The sequence below is a fragment of the Triplophysa dalaica genome, chromosome 24, assembly GCF_015846415.1.
Source record: "Triplophysa dalaica isolate WHDGS20190420 chromosome 24, ASM1584641v1, whole genome shotgun sequence".
Classification (NCBI taxonomy): Eukaryota; Metazoa; Chordata; class Actinopteri; order Cypriniformes; family Nemacheilidae; genus Triplophysa; species Triplophysa dalaica.
The window spans coordinates 3,434,653-3,458,275 of NC_079565.1; the positions used below are offsets into that span (position 1 = coordinate 3,434,653).

The following is a 23,623-nucleotide window of genomic DNA, read 5'->3' on the forward strand; positions in this document are numbered from 1 at the left end:
TTTACATTTGCTACATTTAGTTAAGACTGAAAAAAACTATTTTCTTACATCCTAGATAGATAGTTAGATATGCATGCATGAATGGATGGATGGATGGAAGGAAGGATGGATGGATAAACAGAAGGATCACGTGGAGAGAGAGAGAGAGAGAGAGGGAGAGAGAGGGTGAGTGTAAGTGCACAGCTATGCGACCAGCTCAAACTAGTTGGAAGAAACACAAAGAGCAGCAGATCGCATAGAGAGACGAGCTCAGGATACACATTCACAGCACAGGATCATATTCACAGCAATAAGGTGAGTTCACATCGTTCCATTCAATATAAAATCAACGTGAATGTGTTTCGTGACGATGACGCGCCTTTCGAATAATAACAACAATGCATTTTAATTTAAACGGCTGATTGGGTCGATTATTTTTGTATGTAGTCTTTATTGTTTATTTACGTGATGTTGTCTTTAAGTGCGATTATACGGCGCATTGATATTTATAACATTATTTTTGCGTTTATTTTAATCATTCGGAATGACAGCGCGCGCATGGTTGCGCCGTTTGTCAAAGTAACCGGAGCGCCAATTAAACGCGTTATTTGAAGACCAATTTTAAGCCTGTTTTTGTTAGATATTTGATCGTTGTACATGTTAAGAACAAAAACGTTAATGTGAGATCAAATTGTCGTGCGATAGGATACGAGAGACGAAATCACTAAAATGCGCAAAACGGCGTTTTTGTTTCCGCTGTGTCGGGTTACAGCTTCATCGGGGTTCGTTTTAATGGTGGAACCGTCATTGAATTCGTGTTGTAATTGAGTCGTGGAGTTTGTGTTTGTGTGTGTGCGCGCGATGATCTAATGGTGGTGGATGATGCTCTCTGAAGTGCCAAAGAGGACCAGCTGCCAGCAACTGCTGACCCACTTCTCCAAATCGCAACCAAATGGGCACATCAATGCTCTCAATGTAAAAAAAATGCTTGAGGGAACAAACCTTGATGAAAGGAACAACAGAATCCGTAGACAGACATTCTAATGGATTTAATGGTTATAATGGTTATAAAGTCTCTAATGTGTTGGGTTCTATCGGTGGGGTGTTATCTTCCGGATGGGAACCAACAGAACTCCATTAAATCTTACTGGAATTAGATCCAAAATGAAGGAATTTTCTAATGGCGAACAGCTGATGGTTCATAATGCTTGTAACGGACACGGTTCCAATGTATTTTGTCTTTTCAGCATGGAAAACATCCAGGATCTCTCGGGGGCCTTTGTAGCTCTAGTGGTTTGGGTGAACTTTGATCGTGGGTGAACTCGGTGCTCCACGAGGAAGTTTCCGAAATGTCCGGTGGCGCGTTTATCAAAGGCAGCATCCCACGTACCCCCTCGCATCAACAGAGCTGTTTTTGTCCTCCCATGCAAATAGGCTCACATTCAAAGGAGTCGAGCGGAGGCCCGCTCCCCCTCTCCTTAAGACACAGCATGGGATCTGTGTTCGAGGTTTTTCAGAGAGGAAAGCAAAACGGGCGAGATCCCGCTTTGTTCGGAGCCATTGAATCAGGCTCCTCTAAGGCCCAGCTGAAGGTCTTTGAGTACTTGGCCTCTCTCCCCGCGGAGGAGAGGGGAGGGCGAGCGGGGGACCCCCGCCGGTCGTTGTTTCTCCTCGCACAAAAGTCCGACCCCGAGGAGCCCTTCGCATTTATGACTGACTGTAGAATGGAGCCGTGCCGCGGGCAGCGCCTTGAATGAGGGCGGCTTTAATGGAAGCAGGAGAAGGGTGAAAAGAAGTGGTGTGTGTATAAAATATAGACGGAGAGAGAGAGTCTCTTTTTATGGAGTCACACACAGTGGGCGATTAGGACACTGTGTACATGGAGTTGTTTTTAATTTAGATGTGCCGTGTGGAGTGACAAATATACCATAGAACATATCAACATTAAAGCATGTAAAAATTCATTATTTTGACACGGATTTGGGATTGTAGTTCATTTATTTGGTTGTTACGTAACCATGTGTGAATATAGTGACTGTGTAGGGTGGCTGTTGTGCATCTTTAAGACCAACCGCTACATTGTTAACAAACAAGCCCCAGCCCAAGTCATCTTTAGCTTCCCTTTGTTGACTCACTTATGGATGTTAATCTTTGGCCTTTGGGCACATGACCAAACATTATGTAAATACAAGTCGATAAGAAGTCTGCGGCCTCAATTTCTCTTTCTAGAAAATGATATTAACGTCAGCTGTGTTTCTTCACAGAATGAGGAGTTTATTCTCAATAGCGCTTGTTCTGCTGGCGGTCATGATGGTCACCGCGGAGGCCAGTATGAAGAAAAAAGGTTCCTATTTTTTATTGGATCATATACAGAAAGGTGAATTTTTCGTATGGGATGGAGTGGAATTATAATTTTCTGTTTTTAGATAAGGGTAAGGAGCCTAAAGCCGAGGCGGAGTGCAGCGAATGGCAGTATGAGAAATGCGTACCCAATAGCGGCGACTGCGGTGCCGGCATTCGGGAGGCGACGTGCAACGAACAGACGAGGAAGACCAAGTGTAAAGTCCCGTGCAACTGGAAGAGAGACTTCGGTGGTAAGATTTGTAGTATTTGTGATCTCAAATGTCTAAATGCCTAAATGTAAATGTACAAGTTTGGAAAATAAATGTCATTAAGTCTAGGTTGTTTTTTGTTTCTAGCGGACTGCAAGTACAAGTTTGGTCGTTGGTCTGAATGTGACACCACTACAGGAACCAGAAACAGGTCCGGAACGCTGAAGAAGGCACTTTTCAACGTTCAATGCCAGATGTCCATTATGGTTTCCAAACCTTGCACCCCAAAGACCCCCAAACCCAAGAACGGGGAGAAGAAAAAGGGAAAAGGAAAGGAGAACTAACTTGAAGACCACCCCACCCCTGCCTGCCCACACATTGGCACATTCCCAAATCTTCAAATTCAGAGTTGGAGATATAAACTGTAGACCTACCTATTGTTATTACCCCCACTTTCTTTCTTTTGTATTTAGTCAATGTATGGTTGTCTATGCTGTTGTAATTTGGTAGCAAATCTTTAATTGTAATTTGCATGTATGAAATAGGCCACAGCAAATTTGTTGTCTAACAGATCGTCTTTACTAAAGAAGAAGCGGGTGAGAACCAACGTGACCCTAGTTTTGCCCCTAAAAGCATCTATATGTACATTACAACAACAGAGTTTTTGAAAGAAAACCATTTCTGTACGGTGTAACCTGTAAACTGACGCGTTAAACTGCGCCTAGAAGTAACGGCCTATATGAAATATCTATGTTTATAATTGTATGGTTTTAGATTTGTAATGGATGTACAATCAAATTTACAACACTAATTACTTCTACAGGTTGTGAATAAATGAACAAAAGTGTATTTTCAATATAATTTCTGGTGCTTTTTTAAAGGTGCAATGTGTGATATTAGGGAGGATCTATTGACAGAAATGTCCAAAACTGTCTTCAGGTTTATAAAGACCTTACATAATTAAGCGTTGTTTGTATTACCTTAGAAACAGCAATTTCTATCTACATACACCGCGGGTCCCCTTACATGGAATTCACCATGCTTTTTCTAAAGAAGCCCTAACAAACGTCTCGACAGAGCGCATTTCGTAAATATGTGAACTTTTATGGAAAAGAAGCAAAATGTGACCATATCTTAGTCCTGTGTCAGCCACCATAGTGCTTCGGATGGAAGGGGGAGGGGTTAAGTGAGCCGTTTGTTGCAATACGCAACCTCACCGCTAGATGCCACTAAATTTCACAAACTGAACCTTGAAAATCAAACAGTTTTTATTAGTTTTTTGTACAGTTACAAACTTAATGACGATTAAATGGACATATAAAAATACAAGTACAACGTCAGATATATTCAAACTTAATAACATATAATTTTAGCCACAGGTTAAATGTTAAATAGCTCAACTAGCACATTTATTTTGGTTCAAAAACAATACAGTGTTGCATTCAAACGGACTATACATGTTTTAAGAATGAATCCTAAAAACGACTTTTGCTCTATAAATGTACAAAAAATATATTTTTTATAATATGTCATATACAGTAAGACGTTTGGTATATGCAATCACAGCAACATAAACATCAAATACCTCAGCAAAAACATTTTCATCTTTGGCTCTTTAGTGACATGATTCATCGTTTATTTGTTATAATGAATCCATGTTAAAGGGAAAGTACACCTAAAAATAAAAATTTGTTCCAAATCTGTCTACATTTCTTAGTTCTGATGAACAGAAAAGATATTTGGAAAGTTGCTTGTAACCAAACAGTTCTTTCTCAGTTCATTCTTCCAAATATCTTTCTCCGTGTTCATCAGAACAAAGAAATGTATACAGATTTGGAACAACTCGAGGGATTTCTCATTTTTGGGTGAACTGCGAGAGACTTTTCATCTTAATCTTTGATTTCTAAAGCGGCACTTCAACAGTCTCTTGAAGGTTCTTTTGAAGGTGTCATTACACAAAGCGTAGCACACTGGATTAACAGTGCTGTTGATGTAGCACAGAAAATATCCCACCACCCACAGGACTTCTGGAACACACCGGTGGCAGAAAGTAGCAATGAGAACCATGACGTTGTGAGGCGTCCAGGTACAGATGAAGGCCAGGAGAACCGCAAAAATCGTCCTTGTCACCTTTCTCTCTCTCACCGCCTTCCGTCGAGTCAACTTGGAGACATCTTTGAGAACCTTGGAATCCGTTCGGTGTAAACAAGAATTGCTTTTGAAAACGGAACTGTTAGAGCAAAGTATCTTGTTACTCGCTTCTGTAGAATCCGTGATGGTGTTTGGTTTTGTATCTAGCCCTCGCTCTGCCACAGAGCCATCGGGGCTTGAATCCACAGAGTTGCGCAATTTGCTTTTCCTGATGAGGTCATCTTTGAATGAGCACGTCTGATCTCTTTTAATATCGTTTACTATATCGGGCTTGATCAATGCTCCTCCATTTGGTTGAAGAAGGTTTGTCGATTCGAGCGTCGACTTAAAAACTCGCCTCTGACTTGCCAGGCATATCCGAATATACAGAACAGTCATTATTACAACAGGAAGGTAGAATGCAGGGATGGCGGTTGCCAGGGTTACAGCTGGGTTGGCGAGGAGCAGAATGTAGCACTCGCCCTCTCGGACCTTCCGACCATCCCGCCCAATCTGCCAAAAAAGGATGGCCGGAGCCCATAGAAGCAAAGAGAGCAACCAGGCGGTGGCGATCATGGCCCATGCCCACCCCGCGGTATGCCTGGCCGGGTAACTCAGAGGCCGGGTGACGCAGAAGTAGCGATCGAAACAGATCACAAGGAGGTTCATCGCAGAGGCGTTACTTACCACGTAATCCACAACCAGCCACAAGTCACACATCTGTGGTCCCAAAGGCCAGTAGCCTTTGACAATGTACACGGTGTAGAGATTCAATGAAAACACACCAACGATGAGGTCAGCGCAAGCCAGACTGAAGAGGAAGTAGTTGTTGATGGTTCGGAGGTTGCGGTTGACTTTGATTGACAGGAGCACGAGAACGTTGCCCAGGACTGTAAGCATACTGATGCAGCCGGTTAGAATGATGATGACTGTCCCTCCCACAGTCCCGTAGACACGATGTGATCTTCCAGACACAACGTGCGATTCGTCAGTGGAGGGATTGTGAACACTGCCGTTGAACATGATTGAGGAAGCTGTAAAAACAACATGTTTTAGAAACCACACCTTAACACTTGCATAATCCATCATTTGTGGAGTATTGTATACATGTGCATGTAAATACTTATGAACAGCCGCAGAAACATTAAAGAGACCATTTTAATTTTCATTTAATCTGCATATCTAGAGAAACTTGTTTTCTTTGCAGTTTTTGAGGTTTGACCTTTTCAGTTTATTCGACATTGTACTCCAGTTCTTATTTTTTGCAAATAAATGCAAATAGAAACAGTATTTTTATTTAATATCCGGCACATATATTTGAAGTAGTTCACAGAATGAAAAAATATATATAATTTTACCTAAACATATGCCTATAAATAGTCAATTCAGGAAAACTGAAGTTCATTTTGAAATGGTCTGCGGCTGTATAGGTATTTAAACCAAAAAGAAAATGTATTAATATCTAAATTTTGTACAAAAAATTATAAATACATTTGTAAAACATAAATTAGAATAAATATAAAAATGTATATGACTAAATATATATAAAAATAGTCAAAATGTTTATAAGTAATTATATATATTATATTATTATTGCACAACATCACAACTACAAAAAATGTAAATACATCTATAATATTATTATTTATTTTTTTTAGTAGTGAGGACATCATTTTTGGCCATTACTGTATTAGCCAAAAAGCTTAAAATGACACAGCAAGTGCAAAGAAAATAATTAATTAATAAATACATTTGTGTTAACCTGCATATTACAGAAATATTTACATGATATTCATTATATGCATATTGTAAAAAATCCTTATAGAAACCAGCACATAAATCACATGAAATTACAAATAAATGAAAGCCTGATTTTGTCAGGTACTGTATCATAAATGACAATAACATCATTCCATCTGCATCCCAACTTACCATTGAAGACAAACCATTCAAAGTCCCCCGAGTAAACAGCAGGAAGAGTCGTCTTCATGATCTCCAGCAGTCTGAATGACAGAACAGTGGGGAGGATTTTAAATAACTCAAACAGTAACGCCCATCCTCGCGCTGCCCGTAACCAGTCATCCTTTATCTAATGCAATGAAGTTACAGTAGGAAGGTGGTCAGAGACATATGGAAGGATCATATTGCTGTTGAATTCCTCATAGTTTTGAGCGGTCTTTTAGTGAGTTATTGTCATTAAAGGGGAAGACTGTTATCTAACAGACAGAATCCAATTACCTGACTTGTGTAACAGATGTGTATTGTTGTGTTTTATACCATTTCAGCTTCTATAGAAAACGAGAAATATCACATACGTGCCAGAAATGAAGAGTCTTTTTTAATAGGTGTTTCCTAAAAAACTAACTGTGTTTTTTTTTAAATCAGCATAAATACAGTAAAGCTACTTAAAAAAAAAAAAAAATCACAGATAAAGTTATTTAATGAACTATTAATTAGGCAATGGAAAAATGTGTTTAGCTGTTTGAACATCTCTAAAATGTTAATAAATAAATAAAAATAAATAAATCAAGAACAAAACGTAATTTCCATAATTACATTTTATTAAAACTCTCATAGTCGTCATAACCAGGCTCTTTGGTGTCCCACAAAATCATCTTTTACAACACCTAATCCTCATTTTCACTACATAAAGGAGCAACTACACATTTATGGTAAATCAATACAAGACATCCCTCACGTCAAATCAAATTCTAGCCTGTTCCACCTTCACGACTTCTGTTTAGGTACCACTCCAGCAGTGAAAGGATATACACAACCACACAGATCACAGTTTTTAACATTGCGCTTCCGCTCGCCGTCAGCTCTTTCTTCAGCACCTGATAAAAAATGTGCATGATTTTAAGTTCAAAACGGATATCATGCACGAGACATACTAACGGTGTGTAAAAAGGTCAAATAGAAGTGAAATGAGTAAATATGATGGTGCAAGATGATATCGAACAGTTGTCTAATTTGTTTTTATTTTACTATGTAAAGGCATTGTTTAAAATCATGATTGCATTGATCATTCTCACAAAGCACAAAATAAATAGAGAAACATAAAAAGCACCATCACTCAGACAGAACCAAGACATGAACCAAAACACTCGGCATTCACAGGCTTGTAAAGAATTTACAGCTGAAATAAAAGTTTTGTGTTACCGAAGACATGGAAAGACCGAAAAGGTTCCTCAGCGGCCACTGCGTGTCACCTCACAATCCAACTAAAATGCATCTTACATCCAAAAACTTCCAACAAGTGTCCATACTCATAGAAGTGTTTTATCCATTCTTTTTTTTTTACAAAAAGTTACAAATTCCAGCCAAGCAGCTAAAATAACAAAGGAATTTCCCAGACATCTAATAAAATGTAATCTCAAACACAAATAAAAGCAGAGAGAGATCCTTTTAATAAATGCTCATTAACTAAAGGCCTGTTAATGCTTGTTGTGATGGCTGACCAACTCTACGTCAGGATCTAAACCAGCACGATGAAGCTGAAAAAGCAAGTGTCTTAAAAACTCAAAATATGATTTCAAGTTTTTCTTTATTTACCACCTCTACATTTACAATGCTACATTTATTCATAATAAAACTCTGTAGGCGGACACACATACATGCACACGTGAACGCAGACCGTGTCTGATCGGTGGGTGTGCGTGTTTCGTAGACCTGCGTTTCGAGCATATAGTGCCAAATCTCTCATCGACATCCATCTGAATGAAATACTCGATCATAGATTATTTAAGTGTGATTATTTATACATCTGCTTTATTGACTGTAGTATCAGAAAGAAATGTAATTTAGTGCAATGTTTTTATTATAACTCGTTGAAAGTAGCCTGACGTAAATATAGTTAAAAACAAAAAAGATATGAAGCTCTTACGTTTGCGGTTTAAATTGTAATGTGTAACAGGGATAGAGTAAGATTTGAATCGTAAAGATGCACTTAAAATAAACCTCAAAACATGATGCTAACTTGACGCTCTTACGCAAAAAGTTAGCTGTAACTGCTCATTAAGGTATAAAAGCTCCAAATAAAAAAATGGAAGCGTACCAAAATTTCACACGTGTGCGTTCTGCTGTAATGCACATGCTCATTTTCTTAAGCCCCGCCCTCCACATTCAGCCACACCTCTTCATATAAAAGCTCTGGATTAGACACACATGCAGATATGAGAGATGTGAAGCACAGTGAAAGTTCAAGAACTGCGTTTTTAACCCAACAGACGACAAGCTTTCAACCACATATTTTCAAACCACAGATAAATAAATTCAAATTAAAAATCATAAAACTTGCAAATTGGAAGTTTAAGGGGACACGCACGCACACAAGTGTTTCAGTCTGAGAACTTCGAAGCATTGTTCATCAACCGCACAACTCAAACACTATCGTGGAAGTCACATTATCGAACACAAAAAACCTTAATCACGTTGACATGATCTGAACCAAAAAAAGTTGATACAAGATGCTGAGAAAGTTGAGTTAGTGTTAACCTGTCAGGAAAGTCTGTACGGCTTGTTTCTGACACCAAAATGTCCTGAAAAACAAAAAACATCAGACCCCCCGGCCTCAACTGGCACTTCGATAGGCCGATGATGTCTCTTGAACTTGTGTTATTCCGTCCCGCAGTACAGGAATAATTCAAGTATGACACCCTTTCTCCTGTGGAATGATGAATGTCCGTGACTCGTCCTTGAAAGGAAGAAAAATTAACTTAGGCGTGACACGCAAGTGCAATAATAATGCTTCCTTCCCCAGTCCGAGTCCCAGTTGATTTTGACAGAAAGGGTGAGGCTGTCGTCTCCAAGGAGACGGCGTGAAATGCTTGGCACTCATTCTTTCTCAAAATAAGGCCAAAGTGGGAGGAGTCAGAACAGAGGCAAGTTCAGTGGTTCCGCCCCCAAAAGTTCACATCACTGTAACATTGACAGCACGCCTCGATATGCCCCAGCACCATGCGGACCACTTTTCCATCGCGTCTTCATGTCCATCAGACGTAAGACTATCTGCCATACAGGTCGTCGGGGTAGTCCCGGCTCCTGCTTTCGCTGTAACTATGGTCATTGTTATTGTTGTTGCTATGGTTAGACATGTTTAAACGACTAGGGGGTAAATGGTGTTGAGGGTCATCATTTTGACGGCTACCAAATAAGTCCGCGTCCAACATGGGCGACGCCCTCGCGACCTCGGACCGAGCTGTAAACTGTGGTGGAAATGAGGAACCGGCAGCCCCTGATGGACCAGGAGCTTCTAGAGAGTCTGCTGAAGGTTCTGTGCGAAACATGGGTGCAGTGGGGACAGCAAGACCGGTGGGTGTTTCTGCGGTCGGGTTTCCCGTCTGAGTCGTCCTCACTGATGTCTGCGAGCCGCGGTGAATCCTGTGGCTGACCACGATATTGTTCCCGAAGCCACCCATTGAGGCCATGGTAGTGCTGCGTTCCCGCTGGACCACGGCCGTCATTCCACCTTCCGCCATTAGGCGGCGGATCCGAGAGAGTGCATCCTCGCCTGTGCCAGACTCAGCCGCTGAATCCCCTGAAACAAAGAGAGATTGAATTTTTAACATCATTACAGATTTATTCAAGATCGTTTCTGATAAACATTCTAAAATAAACAAACTATATCGCAGAACAGCGCCTATCGTCACTCCTTGCGTGCACAAATGGACTCTGTATATCCACAGAACTAAAGCTCAGATTAAATTAGACCGGCTAACTGTGAGTAATAAAGCGTCTGAGACACTAATGTCTGTCTAAAGGTCTCAGTAGGAGAAAACACAGATCTCAGATAGTTGACTTCAATCTGAAATGGAGAGAGAAACAGACGGTGGGTACCGTGGTATGTGCTGGGTAAGCTGGTCCGGTTCAGCGATGCATCTGAGGTAGATGCTTGAACGGCTGTGTGTGACATTGTGTGTGCCGTCTCTGGGTGTGTGTGTCTGTCCGTGCTGGTGCTTGCGGTCTGAACCACTGAAAGAGCAATTTCTTTCATTATTATTTAATATTATAGAGGTTATTGAGAAATGAATGGAACTGGGTTATAGATATGAATTATATTATTATTGTTGTGTATAAATACTTATCTTATTATTGTTATTATTACTAATATTACTAACTAATATCAATTCATATTAGTAATGAATAAAATGTATTATTACTATTGATATCATTTAAAATAAAAAAAATATTGAGAAATATTATTACTGTGTCTTGATGTGTGTGCGTTCTGGAAGGTGCTGGTTGAAGGAAGGTCTCTCTCCGTCTGCGTCTCGGCGTTCTGCAGTCGCACCACTGGCGTCTGCGTCCCCTGTGAGGTCACAGAAGGGGCGGGCTGACGCGGCTGTAGGCCAATAGCGTTCATTAGACCCATGTCTCGGTCGAATCTCCAGCCGGACCTGCTTGTTCTGTAAGATACAAGGCGTGATATCTCAATAACAATAAATGGTGATATAACATTGGCTTATTATAAAGAATGTAAATTCAGTTTCTGACCCCGGCCGCTCCACTCCGCGGGTTCGACTGCTGCCGCCGCTGCTGCTGACGGTAAACAGGGAATCGGTATTCAGGTCTGATGAACTGTCCCCATCACTGCGGAAATCTCTGTGAACGAAAGGCAAATTTTAGATGTCACTGTATACATGTGTATTTGAATACTCCAAAGAGTTCTAATAGCTTAAGCTCATGGGTTTAATCCCAGGGAATACACACAAACTGATCATATGTATAGCTTGAATGCACTGCAAGAGTGTCTACAAAATAAATACAAATGCAAAGCTTTGCATTCATTGTGACATATTGCCGGCGTGGGTTGCGATCATATTAGAAACCTATCTGGGGAAAAAATTCCTTGAAAGCGATAAGCTTCAAAAGTAATGTGACCTGTAACCTTATTAAAAAACAATAACTAGCTTCGTGTTTTCCAATGGAGACGCGAGTTTCCTGCCACTAATGAAGATGGTAATCTAATGAACGTGACGGGTAACATGGCAGTTTATCAGACCGTATAGATCCGACAGACTTAAAAATGACACTCGTTTGTCTATTCAGATCTGAAAAAGTCAGAGAAAAGAGTCAATATTAACACAGGCTCTTGCACATGTTTATGGAGCTGGTTGTAAATTGGTTTTATTACCAATTTCCGTAGCTACCGTGCTGTACAGTGACATTTGTTTTATTTGAATAATGGGTGGTTAAAAATCTGAGCTGGCAATCATTCAACACATCCAAACGTTTGCCCTCCAGCCAGAGCCGGCGTTTCAAAAACTACTCCACACGGTTTTTCCACTGTGCAATAAAATCATACAAAACCCAATTGATTCATGTCTGATTTTGTGCGTTTCTAAATATATTTTTGTTCACTTAAAGCTTCTGTCCAAAGACAAATTCAATTGTGTAAGTAAAAAATCACCAGTGTCCTAGAACACTTTTTGCTTAGTTTAAAACTATTTTGTTAGTTTTCAACAATTTTACTACTTTATGAATTTGGTACAAAGTAACTTTTGCATTAAGAGTAAATATTCTATCAATTTGTGTTTGCTGGAAATGAAACCCACAACTTGGCATTGCAGGCAACATGCTCTACCAGTTAACTTCCAGGAAAAAAAAACGTCTCAGACATTTACGTAGCCCAGACCAGACGCCCAACTGAGTGTCTGACATTTCACCCGTGTATTTTATAAGCAGTTCCTTACACTGGCCTGCAGATGACCAAGTCTCCCTTGTTGGTTCCGTAGGCCAATCCCATGCCTGGCTCTGGAAGCCATCTGGCTGAGTTAATACTGACATGTCTCCTCTGGTCTGGAGCCATGGGGTAGACCACATTGAACATCATCTGCGGGATGCCAATAAAAAAAAAAAGACAATCAGACACACAGAAAACACTCAAAACAAAATCTGTTGAAACAGGCAGCCTCAAAGTGACCTAAAGGATGTGTAACTCAAATATGTATATATTATAAGAATAAAGCATTTTCTTACCCTAATAGATGTTTCGCCACCGTGCGGCTGCTGTAGGCGGAACACTTGCGCCACCATGTGGTCAGTGGTGGGGTGGAGGAGGATTCTTCGAGAAGCCAATCCCACCATCACGTAGCAACCCATAGGAGAAAGACTCACTGAAATAGCATTCGGACCTGAAACATAGTTAAAACATCGAAAATAAAATGTCACTCCAACAGGAGGGTCAAGCGTGACGGATAAGGTGTATGTTTAACACCAACCGAATCTCTTGGTGTAGAGCATCTCGCCCAAGTTATGGGGCGCGAGGGAGTAAATGGCCAGATTGCCCTCGTCGGCGAAACCCCGTTGGCTGCTGGGAATGAAGACGGCCAAAAGCTGCCCATTTGCTGAAATGTCACAGCTGGCATCGTTGTAGATCTTACAGTGAGGAACCAGAACGTTCACCGAAGCTGGAAGAAACAGGAAAGAATAAATGTTTTTGTAATGTGACGTCCTACAATGAGAGGTTACATAAAACAGAGCAAAAGATTTTAAGCGATTTCGATGAGATGATCACATGATGTGCACCTTGATGTAATTTTTTCCAATAATATTTGTAACAACGTACCATTGCTAATCTCTGGAAGGTCAAACTTGGTGAAATCCCACCACTGCAGCCTGTACGTGGTGTTGGCAATGTTACTGGCCACAGCTGACTGCCCATCCCCTATAGACGCACCTGAATTAGAGAATTATGAGTTTGCCCTCATTAAAGCTCATCAAACAATGTCTAATGTTCTTCAGTTCACTAAAAGACATCTGAAATTACAGAGGCGTTTAAAAATGAATCTGTACCTGCTAATACTCTGTTTATAGAGGAGTGGGTGGCGAGCCCTGACTGACCCCTCTCATGGAACAGTCCAGCATAAGGCAAGTACTCCGGTAACAGGAACCTCCTTTAAGAAAGAAAAATACATGAATGAAAATATTCATCTATAAAATTGAATCATTAATAAAAACAAATGAATCATTAATAAACCAAGTCTATACAATTTAAACTATTAGGCGAAAAAAAGTCAGTGCTTAAAAGCACTTTCACAAAAGTAAGGTTATGAGTCGGTTGTGATCTCACAGATAGTTAGATGTAAACTAACCTTAAATTTTATGTTTTACACAGTTTAGAGGCAAAAGTTACAAATTTGCCACTTCTGTTCATATCTTTTACTTTTTCTTAAACTGCACTTTAAAATGGAACCATCTTAAAGGAACAGTTCACCCCAAAAATGAAAATGTTGTAATCGTGTGCTCACCCATTTGTTAATAACCGGTATACATTTCTTTTTTGTGCTAAACACAAATTAAGACATTTTGATGAAAGTTTTTAACCCGCTTTGGGTCACCATTGACTTTCATAGAACGACAAAAGACAAGGTGAGTAAATCATGACAACATTTTAATTTTTAGCTGAACTATTCCTTTAAATAAAAGATTATTGAAAAAATCTTCATGGTTGTCTTTATAAAAAAGGTAAATGTTAAAAGAATCCCTCTCACCGTGGGACGAAGCGCCCGAGAGAGGGGGCTGACATTCTAGCGTTGCGAGGCATTCTGTGTCTCGTCCTGTCTCCAGGTTCCCTATGACAAAGAAATAAAACAACATTTTGAAACATTTCCTTATAACTGCAGCACATTTTCAAAATTGTACTTCAGTTGTAGAGGAATTATGTAATGGTGTGATTTATATTCAGCAACAGAACAATTGATACACGCAACAAACATAGGTAGCTATACATATTTTTTTGTGTGTATATCAGTATTATCAAACTCACTCGATGTCCTCATAGTCCCCATCGCTGGCCTCTGGTGGTGTGGAGGACGGGTTGTTGGCCTGGCTCTCGGATTGAGAGGTTGAAAGTGTCCGTAGGCGGTTCTGCAAGGAACGCTGGCGAATACTTTCTCTCCGAGACAGATACTGGATCATCCTCTGAGCGTAGTATGCAGCTGGAGACAACCTGGAAGGGTGCGGAAGAGAGGTTCAAATTTGTAGTTCATCATAACAATAATCATGTGTGTTTGAATTTTTGGTAAAATATGGTGTTTTATTGTGTTAGTTAGCTGTATTTTAAGTTGTTATGGCTTGGCTCAAAACAAACCAAGTGCAGTTTGATTGATACTATGAACATTTGACAATTTTTTGTCTCATTTTGGAACCAAACTCTTCGTTTGTAAACATATGGGTGGAGCAGAAGAGTAACTACAGGTTTATTATCACTAAGAAACACATTTTTCATACACCAAAAGCCCCACACGAATCAAATCTCAAACAGATACCTTGCAGGGTCAGGGTATATTGGATGATCTCTGGACCCTGACATATCATATCGTGAAAATGGAAACAGTGACGATTCCAACAACCTCCTAAAAAAGACAAAAAAACTGAAGCGTAAGTAACTAGTATGACAATGAAATATTTAGATGACACCCGCCAGCGTTGCCCACCTCCTGAGCGAGTCCTCATCTGGGTTATCAACGGGCACCTCTGGGTTTAAGGAGTCTTGGGCTGCCTCAGGTGGAGCGCTGGGCGTCGGCTGCCGATACATGCTTTCCCATTGGCCCGTCTCCTGATTATACACCAGACCCATGGGCTGCTGTCCCTGCACACCAGAAGAGGTCTCCCCGAGCTCCATGGTCCTCATCTCAGGTGGTTGAGCTTCGACTCGTGCACTCTGAGCAGGGTCCTCAAAAGGAGGCACTGAAAGCGGCCAGGATGGCCCTTCTTGGGACGACGACGAGGAGCTCTGGCCAGAACGCTCCCAGCGCTGGGTGTCGTGGTTGAAGGTTAGAAGGTTGTGGCATGAACGACAGCGATTGGGGTGGTTTTGTGAGGCCCCTGCAACCGGGCCTCCGTTTCCAGTGTGGGATGAGTTGTTTTGCGATGGCCCCGGGCGTTCGGCGTCCATGCTACTGTTTAAAAGTTCCTGCATGGTTCCAGGTCCGCCCGCGACCTCTCTGCTGCCTCCGGGCCGCTCTAACTCCTGCATGCGTTCGTATTCCATAAAGTAGCGGCTCAGGTTGCACTGCAGGACGTTTCTTATGGAGGCAGGGTTGTTGCGTTGGGTGTTGTCGTAAAAGGGGTGGTGCCCGCTGCTCGTGCCATCGTTGGCTCGTCCCCGGTTGGGCTCAGTGCCGGGGAGCCCTAGGCCACGCCCCTCAGTAGCAGACGTGTATATGGGTGACGAAGAGGAACCGTCTGGAAACCTACGCAACGAAAGCAGATCCATGGAGGAGGAGCTGGTCCTGGGAGGAGGTACCAAACCCCTTTCACTTTCTACTCCAATTGCACCTAAGGTATGTTCGTGCCCTGTGCTAAGCAATCTACCGGACCAGTCAGCACCGGGGAGGCGCCCAGGTGCCTCTGGGGCCCCAGTTACCTGTGCCACCATGGGATCGATAGTCCTAAGGGGCAACAGACCCCTATGTGCTGAGTTCCCTGGATTCACACTGAACACACTGCTAAAAGCTGAGGGCCTTTCCGTAGAGGTCCGGGTTTGTCCAGGGGTGGGTGTAAAGGCGGAGGGGCCCGATTGAGTCGGAGTAGAATCCGAAGGCTGGAGAGAGGTTGAGTTCTGTGTAAGTAGATTTCGAGAAGAAGCGCAGCGACTGCACAGGCAGCCAAGACCCAAGTGCTGCGTGCAGCCTTGTAAGGACGAGCGGTCGCCCGGTTCTGCCCGCATGGGGTACTGGAACCGGGGTATGTTTGGTGGCTCTCGGGGCTCAGGGGCAGGTCGGGGCTGATCGCTAGCTTGCGCCCCGGAGGAGCGGGAGGACAAGATGTGCAGGAAATTGTGCAGGATGGGTGTACGACGCACGGGCGGGGAGCGTAAAAGAGAACGCTGGCGGAACAGAGCCATCTCCATACTGTCCATGGGGACCTCGGAATCATCTTCATTCTATACATAAAACACAGATAAACCTTAAAAACATTAACAAAGATGATCTCTAGCTATGTTTGAGAAAGCACATTAGACTACAGAATTCTGATAACTGAATAGTGGGCAAGACACCCGAAATATTTTGACTTGCCAAGAGACACTTTGGCACAAAAGTGGAATAGAAAATGTAAATGCTCATATCTGAGATTATATTTAGAATACAAAAATGTGATGTTCATGGGACAATGCTTCAAATGTATATATTGTTTTAGACATCTTAGTATGCTGAAAAAGCAGAAAAGGACATTTCTCACCTGCTGGTTGGATGGGTTTACAATAGCTGTTAATAGGTTATGACCTAAAGGATCAAACCGTACCAACCTGGCAAAAAAAGATTACAGTTCTGATGAACGTGGGAAAAGAATGTTCAACATTTCCACAGAAATCAATATAATTGAAAAAGCTGTGACATAAACAGGTCTGCTTTCCCACCGGACACGCTCAGTCTCGCTGGCGGTCTTGACCACTGCGAACGGTTCTGGGCGGCTCCAGTCCCAGAAGTGGAGCTCGTTGTTGGTGGCGATGAGAAGAAGCTGAGCCGTCGGGTGAAACGCCAGTGAGGCGATGGCTATGTTACTCTCCGTAAACCAGCTCTCGCTACCACCCTAAAAATGACACAAAACATTTGAGCAACAATGTCTGGACCGCCGGAGTGTGTGGACAAACGTTACATTTAATTGTAAAAACAAGAACCGCACTGGGCTGCTAACTCTGTGATTTAGAAATCAAACAACAAGCGATGTACAAGTTAATAGTGTTTTGAATATCTAAAAAAAATGAAACGGCTGCCACTCACGTGTAGATCCCAAATGCGAACTTCTCCATCGAGGCACCCGGAGGCCACCAGGCCAGGGATGGTGGGGTGAAAGGTCACACACCAAGGCGTCCTCCTGTGGCCCACCAAGGAGTGCAGGCACTTTCCTGTTTTCAGATCTGTGATGTAGATGTTGTGGTTGACATGTGTTGAGGCCACAAGATTTCTAAGAAAGTGATGTAAAACTGTATTAGAAAACAGTGGAAGTGAAATATAACATTTAGCATTTACGTTCTGATAATTTTAATTTCGACAAAACATCATCATTACCTGTCCGGGCTGAAGGCCAGTAGGAAGGTTGATCGTGGATTATCAGGTAGCTCTACTTTCTGTAGATATCAATAAAAAACACACATAGCCCATTATACATGTATACAATATATTTTAATCTTTACATAAATTTTATATGATTAAATGCTTTTTCATAGTCTGTGTATATACATGTAATAGGGCTTTTAAATATTTAGACAAAAAGAGACCTTGACATTGCAAAGGCTGCTGGTTTCCAAGCTTTATTTACATTTCAAATATAACAGAAACAAAGAGCAGTAGATAATCTACCTGACTCTGCCATTTCATCCAGCGGGTCCTGTCCTCCACAAGCTGCTGCAGGAGGTGCTGGGAGCCCAGCACGCGAGCTCCACGCTCTCGACGTGACAGGATCAGCACAGAGTTCCTGTTCTGTGCGGCCATTTTTCTCTCTTGGGCTCCGTGGCCCGGCCGGCCTTCCTCACACGTGGGCCGGACACTAACTCAGCAGCTCGCAGGCCATGCAGACTGTAGGAAGACAATCCACACACAAACAGGTCAAATCAATATACAGAGATCAACCTGTCTCAACTGGATTGTCGAAATGCCGGATATGTGTCATCAGTCTAATAACTCTGCAATAAGTGTCATCTGAGTAATGTTAAAACAACAGTTGTGATCTAGAGCCTGTATATCCAGATCAGTGATGATTGCCTTGATTTCTAACAGACAGGAGGTATTCAAGTCAAAATGACAGCTCAGGTCCAAGTTGATATCTATGCAAAACTAACTGATCATGTAATAAAATCCTCCAAAATCTCGTATTGTCAAAAAACATTCATGATCTGTTATTTGTTCAACTGGGCCCTTTAAATGGGGCCAAATATCAAGTCCTCATACGTGTGTCCTTTAGACATCAGGGCTTCATTCATAACGTCAATATAAATATTATTGTGATCACCATATTAGACATATAAACATTCAGCAAATGATTGTAATGTTGCTTTTGAGAATTAAGCCCCTATCAGAGGAGCTGATCCATGTAAACAAACGAGCCATTTAAATATGAACCTCGTCAATGAAATCAACGTGCACATTTGATCGACCAAACCTGTGCAAAATATAAACACAAACAGCATCAATAAAGCCACTAAACGTATTTTTAAAAGTGTAACTAACAATAACTCACTGTCGTGCCCGCCCAAATATGGAAACTGAATTGAAGCTAACGTTACGCTGATAGCCACCTTTTATTCACTAAGAGCATTTATCTATGCATACACATTTGACGTTAAAATGCTATAATAGTCGCATGATTACAAAAACGCAATTGTTGTGTGAACATAGCGTTGAAATGTAAGATCGTGGGTGTTAAACAGACCTGTTTCGTTGTGTTTTTTCAGTGAAATGTCATCGAAGTCGCTGCTAGCCGCTTAGCCTGTTAGCCGAGCTGATTTGCTAGAAAGCGATCTGGATTGACAACAGAAAGATCCGAAAAGACGAAGGGGTTAAAATCATGTCCTTAAGGAAGATCTCGAACAAACCGTTTAACTTATCAGGACATACAGAGGTTGTATCAAGCTGGCTATGGGAGAAATTATGCTAGCTAGCTGGTTTGTGGGTAGCTCGCCGTAAACAGGCATACTAATCGAGCCGCTGACACACAATTGAGCTCATATGTCTGTTAATCGAGTGCAGAGCGTGTATTATTTTACTATTGAATTAAATTGTTTTATTATATATATTCAGGTTTATTTTTTTATATATGTATATACATACATATTATATATATATTATTAATTTAAATTTCGTTATAAACGCACACGGTGCTCCACAAGTTGATGTTCTGTTCTTTTTATTACAGCAATGGTTTCTAACAAAAAACAATTTTTTTAAATCAAACATTATTGTGAATTCTTAATAATAATACAATGAAATTAATTGTAAACATTTTTTGTCAAAATAATAAAACCTCAGAATTGTGCTTCACAAAGTTATAATTCACTCTATTCAGATTTTTTTTGCAAAATATTTTTAGACAGTGATATTCACATAATGCAATAATAACTATATATGCTAAGGCTATTTTAACTATTGCACACCCAAACAAGTTACATTTATTATGCACACTGTTTTGTGTTGCCACTCATATATACAAGATCACTGCATTATCTCATTGTCTCTTAAAATACAAATAATCGAATTTTCTTAGGGCAAAACTAATTTGTTCGTGTACATGTACGGTATCTTAACAACTGTGCAATGTTTCATACATTCTAGTGTACCACATTACGTTGGACATAAATTTACATAAAGTTACTTCACATTCTTGAAGCTTGTACAATAACTGAAACTGTTCAGAATGACTTGTGAAAGCAATTTAAAGTAAAAACATCTGCCACCGCTTACTTTAACTTTTGTACAATGTCTTATAAAACTGTCCTCTAAAACATTAAAGTGACAACATTTTTAAGCTGGTTTAGTTGTGCTTGGCCCGGCCTCCTTTAAGATAAGTCTTCCAGCGTTTAACATAGTCCCTGAAAATCGGGGCACTGTGAATGGATGAGAGCAGTTGTAATTGGTTGATGTGAGTGGTGTGGTAGTCCCAGCGTGCTAAATTAGGGGCCAGACCCAGCGTGAAGTGCCTCAGGTCGTAAACTGTTCCAGAACCTGTGTCGAATAACGGCAACATGGCCTTGAGTGACTCCAGCCCTTGACTGAATAGTAAGCCTGCTTCTCGGCCGAGCTTGTTGCCTGCAGTCTCAGCCACATCATACAATCCAATCAGAGAGTAGATGAAGCCATTAAGAACGAATGAACTGGGCGTTGTGGGGTATTCCTCATACCAGTCGTATTTGTTCATAAAGGCTGCCTTAACGCCATGTTGCTCTGAGGTCTTCTTGAATGGGGATGTCGCCCGCAGAGCGGCGCTAAGGTAAGCTGGGTTGTGCGTTACCAAGTACGTCCTCACTAGCGTTGACATAGCCTGACCCTGGGCCATGGCAGAATACCATCCAGACTCCAAGGTCTTGAACCCTTCTCCGAGCTTACGAGTCACCTTGATCGGCCACCCTCCGTGCTCATCTTGGTTATGAAGAAGCCAATCGCTAGCAGCAAAGAAAGCAGCCATGTGTGCGGTGGAAGACACGGTGATATTGCTAATAAAGCCAGAACCTTTGAGAACCAGCTGGACAACACGGCGAGGAAAGATCTTGGTCGCCTTTACTACTTTGGTGTTGGACAAACCGACTCCTTTACGCAGGTCCGTTACTAAATCGCGACTCACGGTGCTCCAAGACGTTCGGGGCCCGATGCCGTAGGCGACCTCTCTGTCTTTGAAGGAGAGGAGGAGCGGACTAGTGATGTAATGGATGACGTAAGGAGCTCCCTTTTCTGTCGTCTCCAGAAGAACAGAGACGCTACCATTGGAGATGAACTTGACGTCAAAGGTCAAGACGAAATCTTTGGAGTTATCCATGAGCAGAGACACGCCGTCCGAGTTTTCTGTGGATGTAAATCAAAATACTCACATTTTTCATAGTATCAGTTAGAGAACAAAACTGAGTTAAGAAATAATAATAAGCAAATGTTTTTCTAAGGAATAAAAAAAACAAATGGAGCAGAGGATCTATGGTGACTTTCTCACCCGCTGTGACGAAATGGTGCACAAACCCGGAATGGTTTTGATCCTGGATCTTAGAGAGAGAGCAGCCCTTAGGGACGGCCCATGGAACTGTGCCACCCACTCCCTCTTCCGATCCCCCATAAATCTTCACGTCAGGTGGCTTTTCTGTTAAGTTCTTGCTGTAATGGCTCAGCCCATACTGAGCTATCTGAATGGGGTAGAAATACCCATGAGGACCCCACTGGGTAGAAATTGGGACACCTTTAAAAGAGGTAAAACACAAAATTTAATACAGCGGGTAACAAATCACGAGATGCCATTAACTCCAGTGAACTTCAAACCTACCTTCCACGCCGCTGATGCATTTTACTCGATCTCGCACTTCCACGTTATACCCCTCAAAGGACATGAACACCCCATCAGGGTGGTAGGGCTCCCTCTGGGCGTACACCCGTGAGTAACTGTGGGAGAACTCGAAATGTTCCATCCCGTCATACTGCACCAGACGCCCGTAAACGTCAAAGTACCTTTCAACCCAGCTGAAGGGCAGATAAACCTCACCCCCTTCTTTTCGGCCTTTGATGATGACGTCCTCATTGATGAGGCAGTCGATCTGCTCGTAAGTGACCTCCTTGGACCCAGGCGGGGCTTCAGGTGATTGCCCGTTCTCCTCTTCCTTTTCCGGGGTGGGTGCGGACTCAAGTTGAGGTCTGATTTGGGTGTACAGGTCTTTGTCGCTGGAGCACTTATTCCACAGCAGTATGGTGATGAGAGCAAATATGGCAAAAATGATAACCAGAGTCTTGTGGTTGATGCGAGCCACCACGCAACGCATTATCGCATCACGGCCATACGGTGACAATGGACACCTGACCTCACCTGGACAGAAATAAAACATATTTAATTCAGAAAAATGTAATAAAACATATTATTTCTTATAATATACATATGTATGTATGGATGTTTTTTTATATGTGTATATATATACATATATATATATATACATATATATATATATATATATATATATATATATATATATATATGAAGAGTTTGATTCCCAAATGAGATAAATAAAAATCATGTTTTTTATGTTATTATTGGGTTTTATTGTGTTAGTAAGCTGAATTTGCTTAGTTATTATGGCTTAAACCAAAACAAACCAAATGCAGTTTGATTGATATTAATTTTAATGCACAATAAAAAACATATTTTTTTATTATTTAATTTTGGAACCAAACTCTATATATATATATATATATATATATATATATATATATATATATATATATGTGTGTGTGTGTGTGTGTGTGTGCGTAAAATAATTAGGTATACATAAAAATTATTCATTTATACGATTTATACATCAAATAACTTATTAATCATATGATTAATGACAATAAAAAACAATAGCAAAGATTTAAAGTAAAAAAATAAAATATATTAATATTTAAAATAGGAGCAGTGAATAAAATGTACATTTGTGTGTGTATGTAAAATGTATATATAATAAATATATATATATATAAATATATATATATATATAACTGGTAAAAGCTGTTACTCGTTTTAAATACAGACTTAAACGATTTTGCCGCTGTAATGCGGTATATATATATTTCCGCAAATAAAGCACGGAATGAATTTACAATCGCATCAATGCATCAATGTTGCGAGCTCTTATGTGATTGTGGATGCGAAAGAAATACGTTGAGCTACATGCGCTGTTTTAAAAGGTAACGATGCTAAACTTACACCCACCTGAAAGCAGCACCTCCCGGTGATGTAAAAACGCACAATACAGACAACAAAATATTCACGCAAACATTCCTCTCGCTTTAAATCGGCACTGCATATGTACCGCTGCACCGATGAATCAGTACCCAATGAGAGACTTCGGGGCTGCGTAGCGACCAATCAGCTGTCAGATGTGGTGACAAACGCCACAGTGAGCTTGTAACAGGCCCACCTGCTTGAGTTAAAGCGGAGCTGAACATCACTTCAATCATTTTCGTATTTCAAACCAATTATTTATGAGTTGCTCATTTAATTGCATGTTTTGCTTTTATTGATAAAAATCCGAATCTCAACGAAAGTTTTAAATGATCGTCCACACAAATTGTGCTTTAGTTGCGTTGTTAAACATAGTCACAAGGTGTCACTATTAACCAGACAAACGCAAGGTGAAATTTCACTGCTTTTAAGGCGTTTATTCCTCACAAAACTCTACAATTTACAACAACTCACATACAAAACACAACAATGACAAATTTGTGTCTGGTGCTATAAATATGTCATGCAACGTAGTATATATTTCATATATATATTTATATTTCAAAATA

At 41.0% G+C, this 23,623-nt stretch overlaps 4 protein-coding genes across 4 annotated transcripts; 1 reads left to right on the forward strand and 3 right to left on the reverse strand.

The window, feature by feature from the left end:
• Positions 1-135: 135 nt before the first annotated feature.
• On the forward strand, positions 136-3,380 carry mdkb (midkine b). The gene is made up of 4 exons (XM_056740676.1): positions 136-294; positions 2,244-2,323; positions 2,406-2,573; positions 2,679-3,380. The coding sequence occupies exons 2-4, from the start codon at positions 2,245-2,247 to the stop codon at positions 2,873-2,875; spliced, it is 444 nt and encodes a 147-aa protein (XP_056596654.1). The 5' UTR covers positions 136-294; position 2,244; the 3' UTR covers positions 2,876-3,380.
• Positions 3,381-4,385: 1,005 nt separating this feature from the next.
• On the reverse strand, positions 4,386-5,653 carry chrm4b (cholinergic receptor, muscarinic 4b). The gene has a single exon (XM_056740096.1). The coding sequence runs from the start codon at positions 5,559-5,561 to the stop codon at positions 4,416-4,418; it is 1,146 nt and encodes a 381-aa protein (XP_056596074.1). The 5' UTR covers positions 5,562-5,653; the 3' UTR covers positions 4,386-4,415.
• A 1,548-nt stretch (positions 5,654-7,201) lies between these two features.
• ambra1b (autophagy/beclin-1 regulator 1b) lies at positions 7,202-19,282 on the reverse strand. The gene is made up of 19 exons (XM_056740139.1): positions 19,038-19,282; positions 17,969-18,184; positions 17,678-17,736; positions 17,390-17,573; positions 17,026-17,198; positions 16,848-16,914; positions 15,101-16,551; positions 14,933-15,019; positions 14,431-14,613; positions 14,156-14,236; positions 13,458-13,558; positions 13,231-13,341; positions 12,884-13,072; positions 12,642-12,796; positions 12,356-12,495; positions 11,157-11,264; positions 10,869-11,068; positions 10,500-10,634; positions 7,202-10,200 (listed from the first exon to the last, which is right to left on the reverse strand). Exons 2-19 carry the CDS (start codon positions 18,098-18,100, stop codon positions 9,668-9,670), a joined length of 4,089 nt encoding a protein of 1,362 aa, XP_056596117.1. The 5' UTR covers positions 18,101-18,184; positions 19,038-19,282; the 3' UTR covers positions 7,202-9,667.
• Positions 19,283-19,518: 236 nt separating this feature from the next.
• glcea (glucuronic acid epimerase a) lies at positions 19,519-23,128 on the reverse strand. Its single transcript, XM_056740147.1, has 4 exons — positions 23,043-23,128; positions 21,627-22,160; positions 21,303-21,542; positions 19,519-21,160 (listed from the first exon to the last, which is right to left on the reverse strand). The coding sequence occupies exons 2-4, from the start codon at positions 22,114-22,116 to the stop codon at positions 20,136-20,138; spliced, it is 1,755 nt and encodes a 584-aa protein (XP_056596125.1). The 5' UTR covers positions 22,117-22,160; positions 23,043-23,128; the 3' UTR covers positions 19,519-20,135.
• Between the last annotated feature and the right edge of the window lie 495 nt (positions 23,129-23,623).

Bases quoted from the DNA above. Each gene is read 5' to 3' on its own strand.
- chrm4b (XM_056740096.1), bottom strand. From the start codon at position 5,561: ATGCTTACAGTCCTGGGCAACGTTCTCGTGCTCCTGTCAATCAAAGTC.
- ambra1b (XM_056740139.1), bottom strand. From the start codon at position 18,100: ATGGCCGCACAGAACAGGAACTCTGTGCTGATCCTGTCACGTCGAGAG. The intron at 13,559-14,155 runs GTGAGAGGGATT...TCTTTCTTAAAG, and splicing joins CTCGGGCGCTTCGTCCCACG to GAGGTTCCTGTTACCGGAGT. The intron at 10,635-10,868 runs GTAATAATATTT...TTGCTCTTTCAG, and splicing joins CGCACACACATCAAGACACA to TGGTTCAGACCGCAAGCACC.
- glcea (XM_056740147.1), bottom strand. From the start codon at position 22,116: ATGCGTTGCGTGGTGGCTCGCATCAACCACAAGACTCTGGTTATCATT. The intron at 21,543-21,626 runs GTAGGTTTGAAG...CCTCTTTTAAAG, and splicing joins ATGCATCAGCGGCGTGGAAG to GTGTCCCAATTTCTACCCAG. The intron at 21,161-21,302 runs GTGAGAAAGTCA...TTACATCCACAG, and splicing joins GCACCATTTCGTCACAGCGG to AAAACTCGGACGGCGTGTCT.
- mdkb (XM_056740676.1), top strand. From the start codon at position 2,245: ATGAGGAGTTTATTCTCAATAGCGCTTGTTCTGCTGGCGGTCATGATG. The intron at 2,324-2,405 runs GTTCCTATTTTT...TTCTGTTTTTAG, and splicing joins GGCCAGTATGAAGAAAAAAG to ATAAGGGTAAGGAGCCTAAA. The intron at 2,574-2,678 runs GTAAGATTTGTA...TTTTGTTTCTAG, and splicing joins CTGGAAGAGAGACTTCGGTG to CGGACTGCAAGTACAAGTTT.